General features: G+C 40.2%; 1 protein-coding gene across 1 annotated transcript in view; it reads left to right on the top strand.

The window, feature by feature from the left end:
* CEP295 (centrosomal protein 295) overlaps positions 1 to 19,197 on the top strand; it is a 147,303-nt gene that overhangs the window by 113,284 nt on the left and 14,822 nt on the right. The window contains exons 21-24 of the mRNA XM_082245878.1: positions 955 to 1,046; positions 1,135 to 1,273; positions 3,300 to 3,919; positions 13,264 to 13,404. Coding sequence (XP_082102004.1) covers positions 955 to 1,046; positions 1,135 to 1,273; positions 3,300 to 3,919; positions 13,264 to 13,404 — 992 coding nt within the window. The remainder of the gene's footprint in view (positions 1 to 954; positions 1,047 to 1,134; positions 1,274 to 3,299; positions 3,920 to 13,263; positions 13,405 to 19,197) is intronic.

The raw sequence follows: 19,197 nt of genomic DNA, 5'->3' as shown, positions 1-19,197 counted from the left end.
GGGTGCTCGGCGCCAAATTCAAAAAAATGACAGCATTCAAAACAGCCAAACTTGGGCGTTTTGAATGCTTTTAAGTGCAAAGGAGGGGTTTGGGGGTCTTTTAAACCCCCCCCCCCCCCGATCCCTCCACAACAGTACCTGTCAAGAAATAAAAAATGTTTTTTATATGTACAAAAATATCAGCCAATATTGGCAGATACAGATATTCAATGGCCAAAATATCGGTATCGGCTTTAAAAAAACCGATATCAGTCGATCACTGATATGAATCTGCATGCAAACTATGTGCCAAGAAAATGTATCCAGAGCAGTATGGTTTTGCATAGAATAGGGTATGGGTTAACACCCCTAGGGTTTTCTCCTAATCTTTCGGGAGATTCGGATTCATTCCCTGTCCTAGCAACACAACCTAAAGTTAAAAACATTCTCCCCTTATTTTCGCTCACTTTCTCTTCCAGTGACTGTGGACACCAGGAAAATAGCCCCGGGGAACACACAGCAATAAATAGACAGTTGTTTAACCCCCCCCTAACCCTTAACCAATCTATCCAATTAAACATAAAATATAGAGCCGGGCCAGAAATGCACAGTTGTTTCCAGTTAACCTAGTCCTCTGCCTTTCTGTTAAGGTGTTATTTCCATATTTTTGACACGTTAACATATACAATTCACAATCTTTATAATCTTTTATAATCTCACCGACATGCCTTTTAAATTTTAACCATCTTCGTTTTATGCCAGTACAGGTTTTTGAAGTCTCTCTTGTGCATAATGAAATGTTTTAACTGTAGCTCTTTTGTCTATCCATATTTCCCTACAGCTGATGATAAAACGTTATGGGCACAGCAAAGTGTTCATTTTTTTTTTCTTCAGATTTCTTTTTTTAGTGGTGTGTTCCCCTATTTTATAAACTATTCAGTGTATTTGATTTTTTTTTTGCTAAATTTGTTGCAGCTCCTGAAATGGACACTTTTTACCCCTTGGATCCAAAACCAGATTTTGATGTGTCCACTCCTTCATATGTTCACTCAAACCCCTCCAACCAGGTAGGACTTTCCAAAGTGCTCTGAATAGCCAACTAGTAATGTTGTCTTCCTTTTAAGTAGAAAAAATGTAATGGAATGTTATTCCTAGGGCTCCCATGACGCCAGTAGCCAAGAACACATGTTACAGAGGAATCTTATGTCCTCTCTACACAACAGTGCTGATTTGCAGTCCTCCGAGAACATGAGTTTGTCCAGAAGTTCACCTAGGTGTTTGACTGAAGCGGCAGGTGAGTCATTCAAGTGGACCGTCCCTCCTTATATAAAAATGCAACAGTTAGTAATGTTAAAGTGGTGTTCCAGCTGGGGAAAAAAAAAAATTAGTCAGCAGCTACAAATAGTGTAACTGCTGACTTATAATATATAGACACTTACCTGTCCAGGGAGCCCGCAATGTCAGCACCCCAGCCGATTTTCGGATTGGCTGCCGGGTGCTGCCACCGCCATTCTTTCTAAGGGAAATCGGCAGTGAAGCCTTTCGGCTTCACAGCCAGTTCCCTACTGCGCGTATGCAAAGTGTGCTTCGCATTCTAATTGGCTCGGTGGCAGGGGAAGGAAGAGGGGGCCCAAACTTCTGAGGGACAGCGCTGCGGCACGGTCTCCCTGAAGTAGAGAAGGATACCTGTCAAAAGCAGGCACCCATTCACCCCCCTGAAAGGTGCCGAATTTGGCAACGGAGGGGGGGAGGAAGCAGATGTGCAGAAGTTCCACTTTTGGGTGGAACTCCACTTTAATCAAATAAATACATCTAAGCTTAATTCTTGCCTCATTGATCTCTCCGTTCCCATGCCCTAATTCTTTCCTTCTCCTCATTTAAACCTCTCCACCACAGCACATGTCACTGGTGACGGGCTTCTTCTACATTTTCTCTGAACTTGCTATAAAATGTCTCACTCTCCAGAATAGTCAGTTCCCCAGCCTAACTGCCTCTTCCTTGTGCCTCATGGTCCTCTACTCTTCTGGCAGTTTGTTAATTAACCACTTGTCCTCCAGAAGATTTACTCCCCTTCATTACCAGGTTATTTTTTGCGATACGGCACTGCATTACTTTAACTTACACGGTCATGCAACTCTGTACCCCCCAAAAAAATGTTTTCTTTCTTTTGGTGTTATTTGATCACTTTTGCGTTTTTTTTTGCGCTATAATCAAAGACCATTTTTTACTGTCTGCTATAGAACCTATCCAATAAAAAAAAAATGTAAACTAAATTCCTCCAGATTTTTAGGTCAATATGTATTCTGCTACATTTTTTTGGTAAAAAAAAAAAAAATCCCAATAAGCGTATATTGATTGGTTTGTGCAAAAGTTTTAGCGTCTACAAACTATAGGATAGTTTTATTTTATTCATTTTTTACAAGTAATGGCGGCGATCAGCGACTTGTAGCAGGACTGCGATATTGCGATGGATATTTTGACACTTTTGGGGACCAGTGACATACAGTGATCAGTGCTAAAAATTGAGATATATCACTGTACTAATGACACTGGCTGGGAAAGGGGTTATGTAAGGTGGCAGCGCCTATCGCCAGTCTCAGGACCTTTAATTGTCAACACAAGGGAGTCTTTTTCTATGCAAGTAACATGCAGAAAATAGTTTTAATGCACCTATCTTTTGGAAGGTTATTCATTGAAATAATCGTAGTGGGGCTTCTTAGACCCTTCACTGAAGTGTACTTTCTGTTGATGGATATTCTTTTGGTACTCTCTTGCCCTCACGCACAACCGCATGAGTCAGACAGTACCAGGACTTCCCTCTATGCTAGCTGAATTGGCAACATTTTGTAAGCTCAGCTAGACAGCTGGCGAAGAAGCCAGCTCTGTCGGCAGCCTAGTACCCTCTGTATTGGAGCACATTGTTTGAGTTGTAAAGATTTTATACAATAATCCAAAGAATTGCATCTAAAACATCTGTTTATAAAAAATTGAAATAAAATGGAGCATAACTCTTGATAGTTTTTGTTTTCTTGCCACCATTTGCCATTTAGTTTGGTAGTAATAGCTTCTGTGTTTGCACACTTGAATTACTTGAGATGTTTAATGTAGTACTTCATTGCATCACAAAACTTTAGTTAAAGTGGTTCTACACACACAAGGTTTTTTTTAATGATTATTTATTTTTTTACCTTATGCATTCTCTGCATTAAGTTAAAAAACCTTTCAACCCATTTTCAAACTACACATTCTGCATCTCTTGTTTACCTTTTACAGTTTTATGTTTGCATTTATTGTAGAGATTATTTCATTGCATTTTACAGATTCTTCTGGGTCTTTTCTGCCACTGCATCCTGAAAATACATTTAATGAAGTAAATGTGAGCAACCAGAATCAGACACCCTATAGAACTTTGGCTCAGGCCCCAGACAGTGTAAATGCTGATGCGCCAGATGCCTCCCTGTTTTCCCACCTGCGTCCCTTCACCCAGAACTCCATTCCTGTCCATGCCGGCCTACATTACACTTCTACAACCCTGACCGGTCAAAGTGCAGCAGAGCATTCTGGGTCTTTCCACGAGCTAATGGCGACCAAGACAACTATAAATGATTCTGAATTTTCCGAGCATCCAAACTCTTATATTCTGGATAAAAATAATTCCCGATCGGTACGTTTTGAAGAATTGCCCCTTGTACAGAAAGAGCTTGAGAGTGAAAAAGATTCAGGAACTGCTGGGCATTTTTCACCAGACTATACAAAGCAAGAAAATGTTATTCCCAAGCAAGAGACCACCACTGGTAGAGATACAGCTCTGGATTCCTCTGACCAAACTCAAGGATCTGAGAGGCTTTCCCTGGGATCTCATTGTGGATCCTCAATCAACTTCCTGCCAAGTACCATAGGCTCCTCTGCTGGCTCTTTGCCAAGCTTTGGTTACACATGGGTGAGTAGAGTCGATTATATTTCTTGTTCAGCTTTTTGGCAGACTATAATTGCAGACTTGTAGAGTAATTATACTGCCAGCCCCCATCCTGTCCCTCCAAACTAAAACTTGCTTAAATGACACAGCTTATTCATAGTGTTACTAAACCCTAGAACCTGCATTCACTATATCTGGTCTCCCACGGTACATGGAAGATGGAAAAAGTAAATATAAATGGATAAAGACCTTTTCTCATTATCAGTGTATATATCAGCCTTGTGACTTGTATCAGTTCTTAGTAAAGCGTGTAGGATTTTTCATTATCCCCTGTCGTCTGTCTGGACAGTGCTGATTGGCCCTATGCTGATCACATGCACTCTACCAAGAAAAAAAACTCTCTAGCAATCCACACCAAACTGAGCATGTGCAGCCCATGCCCTGGCTCTGTAAATATCAGGTTAGTTTTTGGAGACAGTGAAAGAAGAGGAGGATTAGAGAGACAGGATCAAACAGCCTTTATACACAATGCAGAGGATTAACCCCTTAGGTTCCACAGTGAGTATAACCAGCATGCTTTACTGCATATACACACTGATTTTACTTTTGTGGGTTTAGTAACACTTTAAAACTGCCCTTAAGGATCTGTTCTAGGATCCCACAGGTGTCAGCCATGTGACCACATGCAAAGACAGTAGACATGCAATGATAAGCAAAAGGAGGAATGGTTCATCTGGCTGCTGAGTTGTTGGCTTTGCATAAATTAACTTAATTTGGTCAATGCTCCTGAACATTGCTTTCTTGAGGATGTACTGTTTTTTTTTTTTTTTTCTATATAGAACAGATTAGGACAGCAGAAAACATGATGTGAGTGTATTATATTCACATATTTATTGTAGGAGAGAAATCGACAACTTGTATCTAAACCGTTACAAATCACTTATCAAAGTTTGGGCTGTGGTGGTGAAGGTCTCGATTCAACAAGGCACCTGAGTCTAGTCCAGGGTATAGAACATAGCGCTGTTGGCAGGGCATACCTAGGGAACTCCTTATACATTAATTACTTCAGGCTACAATCTTGCGCCATATTTATGATTTTTTTCCTACATACAAGTATACAAGAACAGTAAGGATAGGATTCAAGGGAATTATTTTAGCCATATTTTTTTTCAGACTGAAATACACTGCGTGTTGAGGTTGCTGAGTGCTGCACTTTGCATGACTGACAGTTGCAGTCCAGAAGTGTGAAAGCACAGTAAAGCACACAAAGCAAACATAAAATCTACAAAAGGTCCCCAACAGATCAATGAATCTGAAAAAGAAGTTATATAAAAAGTCTGTTCTTCTAATTCAAACTTGCCTTTCAGACATATCTGTATGTAAACACATTGTCATATGTTAAACATACTTGGACAAAGCCGCAGCAATCTGCTATGACGGGATTATGCTGGTTTATGTAATATTTTACTATTAACATTCACGTGTCTGGATGTCTGTCTCCAAAGCTGACTTGTTTTTAAGGCCTTAAAAGTTGTAGTAAACTCTGTACTACAACTTGTACCTACAGGCAAGCCTATTATAAGGCTTACGTGTAGGTACTGTGAATATCTCCTAAACTTGCAAGGTTTAGAAGATATTCAGAGTGCATGCAGCCGATGACCTCATTAATGCATGCGCTCTGAAGGTCCGGCTTATAGTGCCGGAAATGGCGGCGCGGGAGTGACGTCATCGCGCCCTTGGCTACTCATGTAGCTGGAGGTGGCGAAACTCAGAAGGAAGACCGGGGGAAGATGTCAGCCATCTCAGCGGTGACATAGCGGCAAGGGAGGGCTTTGTTCTAAGGTAAGTTTCTCATAATGTGCTAGTATGTGATGCTTACTAGCACAAAATGACATTGCCTTGCATTCATTTTTTTTTTTTTTAACCACTATCAGTTTACTACCGCTTTCATCTCACAGACAGTAAAAACGTGTGGTTCATATGTGTTTTTACCACCTACTGTAAGCCCAATAAGTCAGCCGAAAGGGATCATACTTGTCGCGCCTGACAGGAAGTGCCAACTGTCAATGGGGCCACACTGCAACTGTCAGCCAAACTCTTGACTTGCAATTGCAATGTATTAGTTCCATGCAAAATTGCTGTTTGGCACAGAAATGATATATCAATTAAAACATGCACGTATGGCGCTGTCCCTTTAAGTGAAATAAATGTCTAACCTCTATCTGTTTAAATAAAATGTGATAAATTAGGTGTCCAGAGCTTGTCATATTACCATAGTGCTGATCACTTTAAATGTGCAAACCATGAGCTGCACATAAACATTTGATAGTGCTAAATACCAACTGTGAATAAACCACTTCAAAGAGTTTTTTGTAAGATGAGGTGTCGGCACACCAAGTGAGGCAATCCACATATACAGTGCTCAGCATAAATGAGTACACCCCTTTTGAAAAGTAAGCTTTTAATCAATATCTCAATGAACACAAGAACAGTTTCTCAAAGTTTGGCAAAACTTGAGCTTTACAGAACATTTGTTTAGCTTGTTACATGAATGTAAGATTAATAAAATAACTTTTTAGTTGATGCTAAAATGAATACACCCCCACAACAAAAACGACTCCATTTAGGATTATGTATGACCTCCATGATTTGTAAGGACAGCATTAAGTCTTCTAGGCATGGAATCAATAAGTTGGCGACCAATTGCAACATCTTTCTTTTTCCATTCTTCAAGAACGACCTCTTTTAAAGCCTAGATGCTGGATGGAGAACTTGTCTCTTCAGAATTCCTCATAGGTGTTTGATTGGATTCAGATCTGGAGACATACATTGCCATTGAATCACTTTCACCCTGTTCTTCAGAAATGCATCGGTGGCCTTAGATGTGTGTTTTGGATCTTTGTCATGTTGGAAAAGTGCACAACGACCAAGGGCACGGAGTGAGGGTAGCTTCTTCTCTTTGAATATAGAGCTGTTAATTTGTGAATTCATGATACCATCAATGAAATGCAGCTCCCTGACACCAGCAGGACTCATGCAGCCCCACAGAAGGACACTGCCACCACCATGTTTCACAGTAGGAACCATGCATTTTTCTTTGGACTCCTCACCTTTGCGACGTCATAAAGTTTTAAAGCCATCAGTTCCAAAAAAAAAATGATCTTAGTCTCATCACTTCAGAGGACAGAGTCCCAGTAGTCCTCTTTCAGCGTGGGCCCTTCCAAATTCTAGGCGGGCTTTTTTGTGCATGGGCTTTAGGAGAGGCTTCCTTCGTGGACTACACCATGCATGCCATTCCTCTGCAGTGTACACCGTATTGGGGCATGGGAAACAAATCACCCCAGTTTGACTTTTACTTCTTTAACTAACTGCAGTGAGCTTGCATGGCAATTTTCTTCAACCCTTCTCATCAGAAGACGCTCCTATCGAGGTCTTAATGTCCGTGAACGGCCTGGATAGGTCTGTGATGGTTGCAGTTCCATCTGTTAAATTTTTGTATCACTTTTGCTACAGTATTCTAACTGATAAGTAAAGCTTTGCTGATCTTCTTGTAGCCTTCACCTTTCTTGTGTAAAGAATTTTTTTTTCGTTCTCAGTCCTTGTGACATTTCTTTTCCATGTGGTGCCATTGCTGACAGTGTGAAATGGAAGGGCTTTATTTAGAAGTAATGCCCTTTTTTAATCAACTGCTAGACACCTGTTTGAATAATTACACTGACCCGTAGTTGAATTTTTATTAGATAGGGCTTTTTGTCTAAAATTTAGCTTTGCTCCTAAGACTTCCATTGGGGTGTATTCGTTTTTGCAACATAGTCTTGAATGAATTTGATAGAAAAAATACTTTGTGTGCAAATTAAGAAACCTTGGTTGCAATCAATAGCCTGCATTTGTGTGAATATTTCCTAGTATAGTGTCCCAAAAAAATATTGGTTCTGATATTTAAGTAAAGGTTATCTGACAAATATGTTGGGGCGTACTTATTTATGCTAAGCACTATATAATATATATACCAAAAGAATCAAAGATTCCTGTGAGTAACCTTCCTGTCTTAGATTTGTAAAATGCCGCAAACACTTCACTTCTCATAAAGTGCAAATAGTCAATAAATATATAATTAGTGTTGCGCAAAATAAAAATCTATCCAAATGTGTAAAAATTAAAAATGTGTAGCAAAAAAATTATATAAATATAAATATATATATATATATATATATATATATATATATATATATATATATATATATATGTGTTTAACCCTCAAGCAAAAGATTCCAATTTCATAATCTTAAAATGCTGTATCATAAATAAAATCCAATGATGATTCAACCTCACTCACTATCTTAATCCAGCATTTCCACGATTCATGTAACAAGTGCTCACAGCTGTGCTGTCAAAAAAAAAAAAAAAAAGCCAGCAGAGTTTATCACAACATTGCTCAGCACTGAGACTTAAAAAGAAACATTGTATCATTTGGTTCTTTTAGAGATCAAAGGGATACATTTGGGTCTGCAAATGAAGTCAGTTTAACCACTTGAAAACTAAACCTTTCTCTATCACTTGTTGCTTACAAGTTAAAAATCTGTATTTCTTGCTAGAAAATTACCCCCAAACATTGAGGTAAAAAAAAAAATAAACCCAACCCCCCCAACATTATGTATATTTGTGTGTGTGTGTGTGTGTATGTATGTATATGTATATATATATATATATATAATATATATATATATATTATATATATATATATATATATATATATATTATACACATCTTAGCAGAGACCCTAGAGAATAAAATGGCAGTCGTAATATTTTATGTCGCACTGTATTTGCGCAGCGGTCTTTCAAGTACAGTAAAGTTAGCCCAATTTTTTGTGTAATGCGAAAGCTGATGTTACGTCGAGAATCCTGGTCTTTATTGTAAGCAAAAAAATTGACTCCTTTTTATCCAGAATCGTGCAGCTCTAATATTAAAAAAAAAATATATATATATATATATATATATATATATATATATATATATATATATATATATATATATATATATATATATATATATATATATATATATATATATATATATATATATATATACATACATGCATACAGCGGCTATGAAACGTCTACACACCCTGTTAAAATGTCAGGTTTCTGTGATGTAAAGAAATGAGACAAAGATAAATAATTTCAGAACTATTTCCACCTTTAATGTGACCTATAATCTGTACAAGTTGAAAAACAAACTGAAATCTTTTAGGGGTGTGGAGTAAAATTATAAAAACTAAAATGTGGTTGCATAAGTGCGCACACCCTCTTATAAGTGGGGATGTGGCTGTATTAAGAATTAGGCAATCGCATTCAAACTTGTGTTAAATAGGAGTCAGTACACACCTGCCATCATTGTAAATGCCTCTGATTAAACCCCAAAAAAGTTCAGCTGTTCTAGTAGGTCTTTCCTGACATTTGCTTAGTCACATCCTACAGCAAAAGCCATGGATCCGCAGAGAGGTTCCAAAGCATCAGAGGGATCTCATTGTTAAAAGGTATCAGTCAAGACAAGGGTAGAAAAGAATTTCCAAGGCATTAGATATACCATGGAACACAGTGAAGCCAGTCATCGAGTGGAGAAAATATGGCACAACAGTGACATTACCAAGAACTGGACGTCCCTACAAAATTGATGAAAAGACGAGAAGAAACCTGGTCATGGAAGCTGCCAAGAGGCCTACAGCAACATTAAATGAGCTGCAGGAATATCTGGCAAGCACTGGCTGTGTAGTACATGTGACAACAATCTCCTGTATTCGTCATAGGTCTGGGCTATGGGGTAGAGTGGCAAGACGGAAGCCTTTTCTTACGAAGAAAAACATCCAAACCCGGCTAAATTTTGCAAAAACACATCTAAGTCTCGAAAATGTGTTATGTATGGTCTGATGAAACCAAGGTTGAACACTTTGGCCAAAATTCCAAAAGATATGTTTTTCGCGCAAAAACAACACTGCACCTCACCAAAAGAACACCATACCCACAGTGAAGCATGGTGGTGGCAGCATCATGCTTCGGGGCTGTTTTTTCTTCAGCTTGAACAGGGGCCTTAGTCAAAGTAGAGGGAATAATCAACCGTTCCAAATACCAGTCAATATTGGCACAAAAACTTTCGGGCTTCTGGTAGAAAGCTGAACATGAAGAGGAACTTCATCTTTCAGCATGACAATGACCCAAAGAATACATCCAAATCGACAAAGGAATGTCTTCACCAGAAGTATAAAGTTTTGGAATGACCCAGCCAAAGCCCAGACCTGAATCCAAATGAAAATCTGTGGGGTGATCTGAAGAGGGCTGTGCACAGGAGATGCCCTCGCAATCCGACAGATTTGGAGTGTTTGTGCAAAGAAGAGTGGGCAAATATTGCCAAGTCAAGATGTGCCATGCTGATAGACTTTTACCCAATAAGACTGAGTGCTGTAAAAAAATAAAATAGTGCTTCAACAAAGTATTAGTTTAAGGGTGTGCACACTTATGCAACCATATTTTATTTTCTTATTTTTACTTCCCTCAACCCAAAAGATTTCAGTTTGTTGTTCAACTGAATTGTACAGTTTATAGGTCACATTAAAGGTGGAAAAAGTTCTGAAATGATCTATCTTAGTCTCATTTTTTTACATCACAGAAACTTGATATTTTAACAGGGGTGTGTAGACTTTTTATGTACACTGCTCAAAAAAATGAAAGGAACACTTTGAAAAAACATGAGCTCTCAATGGGGAAAAAAAATCTCATGCTGGATAATCTATACTCCTATGGATTGGGTAATGTGTTAGGAATGAAAGGATGTCACATCATTTGATGGAATCTAAAATTATCACCCTACAGAGGGCTGAATTCAAAGACACTCTGAAAATCAGTGGAAAAATAATGCAGTGGTTAGTCCATTTTGCTGAAATTTAATTGCAGCAACTCAAAATGGTACTCGGTAGTGTGTATGGCCCACACTTTCTTGTATGCATGCCTGACAACATCGGGGCATGCTCCTAATGAGACGATGGGAGGTGTGCTGGGGTATTATCTCCCAGATCTGGACCAGGGCATCAGTAAGTGCCTGAGCAGACTGAGGAGCAACCTGGTGGCGTTGGATGGACTGAAAAATAATGTCCCAGAGGTGTTGTATTAGTTTTAGGTCAGGTGAGCGTGGGGACCTTTCATTGGTATCAATTCCTTCATCCTCCAGGAACTGGCTGCATACTCTTGCCACATGAGGCTGGGCATTGTCATGCACCAGGAGGAACCCACTGCACCAGCATAGGGTCTGACAATGGGTCCAAGGACTTCATCTCGATACCTAATGGCAGTCAGGGTGCTCTTGTCTAGCCTGTGGAGGTCTGTGCATTCCTCCATGGATTTGCCTCCCCAGACCATCACTGACCCACCACCAAACTGATCATGCTGAATGATGTTACAGACAGCATAACATTCTTCACAGCTTCTCCAGACCCTTTCACGTCTGTCACATGTGCTCAGGGTGAACCTGCTCTCATCTGTGAAATGCCCAGGGCACCAGGGGCGGACCTGCCAATTCTGGTGTTTAATGGCAAAAGCCAATCGAGCTCCATGGTGCCAGGCAGTGAGCACAGGGCCCACTAGAGGACGTTGGACCCTCGGTTCACCCTCATGAAGTCTGTTTCTAATTGTTTAGTCAGAGACATTCACATCAGTGGCCTGCTGGAGGTCATTTTGTAGGGCTCTGGCAGGGCTCATCCTGTTCCTCCATGCACAAAGGAGCCGATCCCGGTCCTGCTGATGGGTTAAGGACCTTCTATGGCCCTGTCCAGCTCTCCTAGAATAACTGCCTGTCTCCTGGAATCTCCTCCATGCTCTTGAGACAGTGCTGGGAGACACAGCAAACCTACTAGCAATGGCACCTATTGATGGGCCATCCTGGAGGAGATGGGACTGCCTGTGCGACCTCTATAGGTTCCAGATATCGCCTCATGCTACCAGTAGTGACACTGACCCTAGCCAAATGCAAAACTAGTTAAAAACAATCAGAGAAAATGAGCAGGGGAAAAAATGGCAGTTGCCTCCACCTGTAAAACCGGTACAGTTTTGGAAGGGATCTCATTGTTGTCCATCTAGTGCGCCTGTTCATTTAATTAACACCAAAGCAGCTGAAACCGATTAACAACCCCCCTCTGCTACTTGGGTGACCAGCTACATTTGCCAGGAGTTTAATTGACTTGGTGCTATACTTTGATCAAAGTGTTCCTTTGAATTTTTTGAGCAGTGTATACAATATTTTTTTTTTTTTTTTTTTTTTATTTAAGGTCCTTTATATAAATGGAACAGAAATTTATGTAGGATTTTCCTTTTTTATGCACGGAAGTTCACTTTTAAGATATCCATTAGGCTAGGGTCACACTGCTGCAATACAGTTTTGATCCAACTTTCAGTATGAATATGTAGTGCTGTTTGGATGCAACTTTTTTTATAAGGCTTCTATTTTCTATGGAGTTAAATTTGCTCTGGAAACACACCGATGTACAGGAACTTTTCCAAAATTGTTCCGTGCGGAGTCGCATTGATGTGAACGGACACCATTAAAAACAATGATTTCCCTTGTCATGCGATTATGTGCAACTCAAGTCTCATCTGAAATCCCACCAGTGGGATCCAGGCCCTTAACCATTTTTTGTTAGTTTAAAACATGCATTAGTATTGGTGTGCATTATATTCAGCAAAGATCAATTAAAGTGGATGTAAACCCCATTCATGAAACTTGACCTGTGTCTGTAATGTTTACTTATCTCTCTCCAAAGCCACAAGTCGCTTTCTTTCTGCTGTTCCTCTGTTATCAGCATAATGACTTCTGACAAGTTCCCAGACACGGGGGAGAGAGATTAACAGAGAGCTGGTCTATTCACAGCCTAGCTCTGCATGTTTTTTCCTTCCTCTGCTTGTGTGTGTGTGTGTGGGGGGGGGGGGGGGTGACTTTTCCTCCAATCAGCTGTCACACAATGTATGCCAAGACTCCATGCTCCACACCCAACAGGAAGAACAAATTCTAACACAATTTGCACTTTCTAAACGGTGTACAAAGCTGAAGACAACAGATTTACAAGTAAAGCTTATGTAGGGAGATTAGTTTTGTCTCTGTGTATCATCTGAGGCTGTTGACTTCACTGGGTATATGTGGGAGTTTACATCCACTTTAGGTTGAACATGTCCATTTGATACCTTTACTGTTCTTGGCCTTTACTGTTGTTTTTTTTTTTTTTTGCTAAAGATATTGCTGAGATAAGCAAGGCAAGTAGTTAGAGTTGGGTTTGATTTGTTTTTCAGAATTTTGCAATGTAAATACTTCTGTCCTTTCATTAGGATTCAGGTTCAGCTCGTGGGATACTCGAAGAACCGGATTTAACTCTGCTGAGCCTGAATGACAGCAGCATTGTGTGCTCAGAGCCCACCATCACCCAAAGCTCTGTCTCTGCTCCACAGGAAGAGAGGAACTACTCCCAGGTACTGTGTGTTAACTTAGTGATTTTAAACCATTCAATTTTTTTTACTTTTTAATAACAAACATCTCACACTTACCTGGTCAGTGAAATAGTTTTGCACAGATAATCTCCAATTCTCATCTGGGGTTCTCTGCTGGGTCCTCCAGCCTTCTGAGTACCTCCCCAGCAAGCCGCTTGCTAAGGGGGGTATTTGTGCGGGCTGACTCCCAAGTCCCTCTCCCTCGTCACAGGATTTGGTCGATGGAAGCAGGAGCCAATGGCTCCCCCTGCTATCAATCTGCCCTGTGAGAGAACCGCCGCTCTCGTGTACAGCACTGGATCAAGATCGGGCTCAGGTAAGTGTAAGGGTGGGGCATTATCCTAGACACAAAATGTTATTTTACCTTACAAAAAAGAGAAAATGAATGGTACAACAAAACGTTGTCCAAGCATCTATTGGCGGACTTTATGGGCACATACTGAGTGAACACACTTATTGATTTAAAAAAATTACTTTAATAGTTAAGAAGGTTTTAAAAGAAAAACAAAGAACACTATGCAAATGTTGACATATATATAGTTTCTTATACATTCAAAGTTGATATGCAGGCATTCTTGGCAATAGGTGAGGATTGTGGTTGTTATACCAATCTGATATAGTCAACGCGTTTCGCATTTGCGCTTCATCAGGACCTCAGATGATAAAATGACCTCTTAATAAAACAGAAGCATATCATTCATTATTGGTTTATACATATATATATATATGTGAAAAAGAAAAAGTGCGCTGATCCGTGATATGCTGCTCCCAGATAAAAATAAATAAATGCGTGTAATTGATGGTGCGCTATATCTGAAATATGTGCAAAAATGCAAACGAATAATGTGCAACCTCAAATATATACAATTAAGGTGCAAAACTGTAACATATAAATATATATGAGAAGAAGTCCCAAGACACTAGTGTGTCTATATGAAACTATTTCCGGTGATGTGGTTGGTGATGGATGGTGTTCCAAAGTAATACGTGACTTGAATTCCCTCCACCTGTTAGAATTCCTCCTTACCGGACGGAATGAAATAAGTGCTCTCCTTAAAGGAAACAAACAATCCCTGGTGCTCCAAAATCAAAAGGTGCTCCCCACCGTGCGTATAAAATAGCCTGCTGGGCTTCTTACCAGATGGATATAGATAACATGCGTAATTGCATCCCCCTTGGACAGGTCTGTCTCTGTATCCAATTGGTCCTTATCAGCCTCTGGTGGATATGGACACCGAATACTGTTGCGCTGCTCACAGGCAGATTGGTCCTATATTCCGGTGACACTGATAGCCGCTTACAATAAGCGGTGGGAAGGATCGTATCGTTCCAGCATGACATGTAAAAAGGAATGACTGCTATAGTGCATTATCCTTAATGTAAACTTTATTCAAAATAAAATTGCACTTACATGAAATATGCGGTAGAAAAGCGTAAGGAATTCCTGTATGACTAGGGTCCGGCTGCAGCCCAGATCCCCAGCGACGTGGTGACGGCACGCCTCCTGTCTGACGCGTTTCCGCCTAATTGGCTGTCTTCGGAGAAAGGACCCCAGCGACGTGGTGACGGCACGCCTCCTGTCTGACGCGTTTCCGCCTAATTGGCTGTCTTCGGAGAAAGGACCTCCTTTCTCCGAAGACAGCCAATTAGGCGGAAACGCGTCAGACAGGAGGCGTGCCGTCACCACGTCGCTGGGGATCTGGGCTGCAGCCGGACCCTAGTCATACAGGAATTCCTTACGCTTTTCTACCGCATATTTCATGTAAGTGCAATTTTATTTTGAATAAAGTTTACATTAAGGATAATGCACTATAGCAGTCATTCCTTTTTACATGTCATGCTGGAACGATACGATCCTTCCCACCGCTTATTGTAAGCGGCTATCAGTGTCACCGGAATATAGGACCAATCTGCCTGTGAGCAGCGCAACAGTATTCGGTGTCCATATCCACCAGAGGCTGATAAGGACCAATTGGATACAGAGACAGACCTGTCCAAGGGGGATGCAATTACGCATGTTATCTATATCCATCTGGTAAGAAGCCCAGCAGGCTATTTTATACGCACGGTGGGGAGCACCTTTTGATTTTGGAGCACCAGGGATTGTTTGTTTCCTTTAAGGAGAGCACTTATTTCATTCCGTCCGGTAAGGAGGAATTCTAACAGGTGGAGGGAATTCAAGTCACGTATTACTTTGGAACACCATCCATCACCAACCACATCACCGGAAATAGTTTCATATAGACACACTAGTGTCTTGGGACTTCTTCTCATATATATTTATATGTTACAGTTTTGCACCTTAATTGTATATATTTGAGGTTGCACATTATTCGTTTGCATTTTTGCACATATTTCAGATATAGCGCACCATCAATTACACGCATATATATATATATATACAAAAATGCATACATTTACAATCGTATTGACATACATAGATGTTTATTACATATACATATATGTCGCCATGTGGCTACGAGGGCACTAGAAGAACGGGTAAACCCACCTCCTCAAGATGCAGTGCACGATACCGTACGACCGGGGGCTGAGCTCAGTGGCTGAGCACCTCAGACCACGACCACCTAAATTGGTAGATTATCAAGTAATATTTATATTGTTTTCCATGTCGTTTTTTAAAAATTTATATTTAGAGTATTTTTAGAAAAAATAAATAAAATTTTAACATCTGTTGTAGAATATTCTATCACACAATGATAATTACCTTGAACTATATTTGATGGATATGGGAAAAGGTAGGACGGCTGGATGGAGAGTGATATGTGGATCGCCTGAACGTCTTACACCTGAATGTAAAACAATATGTTGATGTTTCTATTGTAATAAACAGTATGTTGGTATTTATATTGTACTAGGATTCCTCAATTGTATTGTAATATGTACCTCCCTTTCTCAGGGCATGTACGTGAGCATATTTATGCACCGTTTTGTGATATAAATATGTCACACCAAAGTAAGAAATAAAGTACGAGAGGGGAGTAAGGGGGAGGTAGAGGGGAAAGGGAGTGAGGTATGGAAAGAAGGGGGGGGGGGGGGGAGGGGAGTGGGGGGAGGTAGAGGGGAAGGGAGTGAGGTATGGAAAAAAGGGGGGAGGGGGGGGGAGAGAACGGAGGGACAAACGGAGCGGGGTGGGGGTTGGATGGAGAGAGAGTCAGGTAAAAGAAAAAGGAGGAATAGGGGGTAGAAATGGAAAAAGGGGGTGGGAAGGAAAGGAGAGTGAGATGGGGAAGGGGGGGAAAGAATAAAGACAGATGGTTGGTGTGCATGTATATAATCACAGATATATGATATAATATGGGTATATGTTTACTGGTATTTTATCTCTATATACCTCAAGGAGGCAGAGGAGAAGGTGTCAGCACAGGTCCAAAAAATTCAATTTTATCGGATAACATAATCTCCCAAGAGGCCCCACCCACTCTATTTCAGGGGGAGGGGGGGGGGGAGAAGGGGGGAAGAGGTTTTCTCTATCTATATATACTTACAAGTGACTTGTATTCTTATACATCAAACAAAGGGATGTCACTGTTATAGATAGTCTCTGATATCTTGTTATTCTAGGGACTTGGATAGACTCTCATCCAACTGGTAGTAGTAAAGCAGATCGATTTGTGCTAAGGATGGAAGGTATACATATATTCTGTTGGTATTAGCTATGCTAGTAAGTAGTACAAATCATATTCAGGAATGCAGTATATTCTAGCTCTATTTCTCACAAAGGGTCTGTGTACTCACATGCTATTACGTCCACATTCATATTCCAGCCGCCTCGTCTTGCTCCCTGGTGGTCTGTGGTCTAAATAGGGTCAGCACACCGGCTGCTAATCAGCACAGGTGTTCAGCATCGGCCGCGGCGCATCGGATGTGCGTCATCGGCCGTCGCCGGATATGACGTTCAATGGAACGTGTCTCATGTCAGAGGTAAGAGGGAGCCAATAGAAGCGCAGGGTGCTCACCAGCGACCCGGAAGGGGTGGGTCATCGCCGCCCTGTCGCCTCCAAGAGGCCCTCCCCACCTCCGACATGGTGCTGAACTGTACCCAAAGGAGGTACCCTACACCGCTGAGCAGATGAATGTTCCCGTGATCAAAGCCATCACAGCCAAATAGCGACACATCTCTCTATGCAATATAGTCTATAAACAGTTCTATTTAAACAATTACACCATTTTCATTTTTGTTTCTGTCATCAAGAAATATTCCTTCGTTTTTTTATATCATAAATTATTTTGTAGAGGAGTTTTTATGACAGTTTGTTTCTTGTACCAGTATTTGTATTTTTTTATATATATTTATAATAGTTAAGATGGTGATCAATAGGACCGCTCATCTTATGAGCGTTTTGGCGGACATCTTATTACATCCTAGTTAGGTTATTATGCCTCTATTGTGTGCAGGGGGGTGAATTAAGATAACCCAAATGAGAGGAGTATTTAATTTAAAGAGATATTAGAAATATTAGAAAGATTGCTGAAGTGTTAGATCTTGTATCCACTATTGCAATTTTACCCCTCCCCCCTTTTTTCCATACCTCACTCCCTTCCCCTCTACCTCCCCCCACTCCCCTCTCCTCTTTCCCCCCCCCCCCCCCTTCTTTCCATACCTCACTCCCTTTCCCCTCTACCTCCCCCTTACTCCCCTCTCGTACTTTATTTCTTACTTTGGTGTGACATATTTATATCACAAAACGGTGCATAAATATGCTCACGTACATGCCCTGAGAAAGGGAGGTACATATTACAATACAATTGAGGAATCCTAGTACAATATAAATACCAACATACTGTTTATTACAATAGAAACATCAACATATTGTTTTACATTCAGGTGTAAGACGTTCAGGCGATCCACATATCACTCTCCATCCAGCCGTCCTACCTTTTCCCATATCCATCAAATATAGTTCAAGGTAATTATCATTGTGTGATAGAATATTCTACAACAGATGTTAAAATTTTATTTATTTTTTCTAAAAATACTCTAAATATAAATTTTTAAAAAACGACATGGAAAACAATATAAATATTACTTGATAATCTACCAATTTAGGTGGTCGTGGTCTGAGGTGCTCAGCCACTGAGCTCAGCCCCCGGTCGTACGGTATCGTGCACTGCATCTTGAGGAGGTGGGTTTACCCGTTCTTCTATTGCCCTCGTAGCCACATGGCGACATATATGTATATGTAATAAACATCTATGTATGTCAATACGATTGTAAATGTATGCATTTTTGTATATATATATATATATATGTATAAACCAATAATGAATGATATGCTTCTGTTTTATTAAGAGGTCATTTTATCATCTGAGGTCCTGATGAAGCGCAAATGCGAAACGCGTTGACTATATCAGATTGGTATAACAACCACAATCCTCACCTATTGCCAAGAATGCCTGCATATCAACTTTGAATGTATAAGAAACTATATATATGTCAACATTTGCATAGTGTTCTTTGTTTTTCTTTTAAAACCTTCTTAACTATTAAAGTAATTTTTTTAAATCAATAAGTGTGTTCACTCAGTATGTGCCCATAAAGTCCGCCAATAGATGCTTGGACAACGTTTTGTTGTACCATTCATTTTCTCTTTTTTGTATATTACTAGGATTATGGCACCTAAGGGGTAGCTCTTAATTTATATCTAGTTATTTTACCTTAATTCAAAGAATGCATTAAGGCAAAGGAGCTCCAGGCTCCCCCCCAAAAAAATTAAATGTCAGCAGCTGCAAATATTGTAGCTGCTGACTTTTAGT

This window comes from Pelophylax lessonae (genome assembly GCF_965119305.1).
Source record: "Pelophylax lessonae genome assembly, chromosome: 2".
In the NCBI taxonomy this organism is placed as follows: Eukaryota; Metazoa; Chordata; class Amphibia; order Anura; family Ranidae; genus Pelophylax; species Pelophylax lessonae.
The sequence above is the reverse complement of the archived record's forward strand: the minus strand, read 5'-3'. Positions and strand labels throughout refer to the sequence as shown.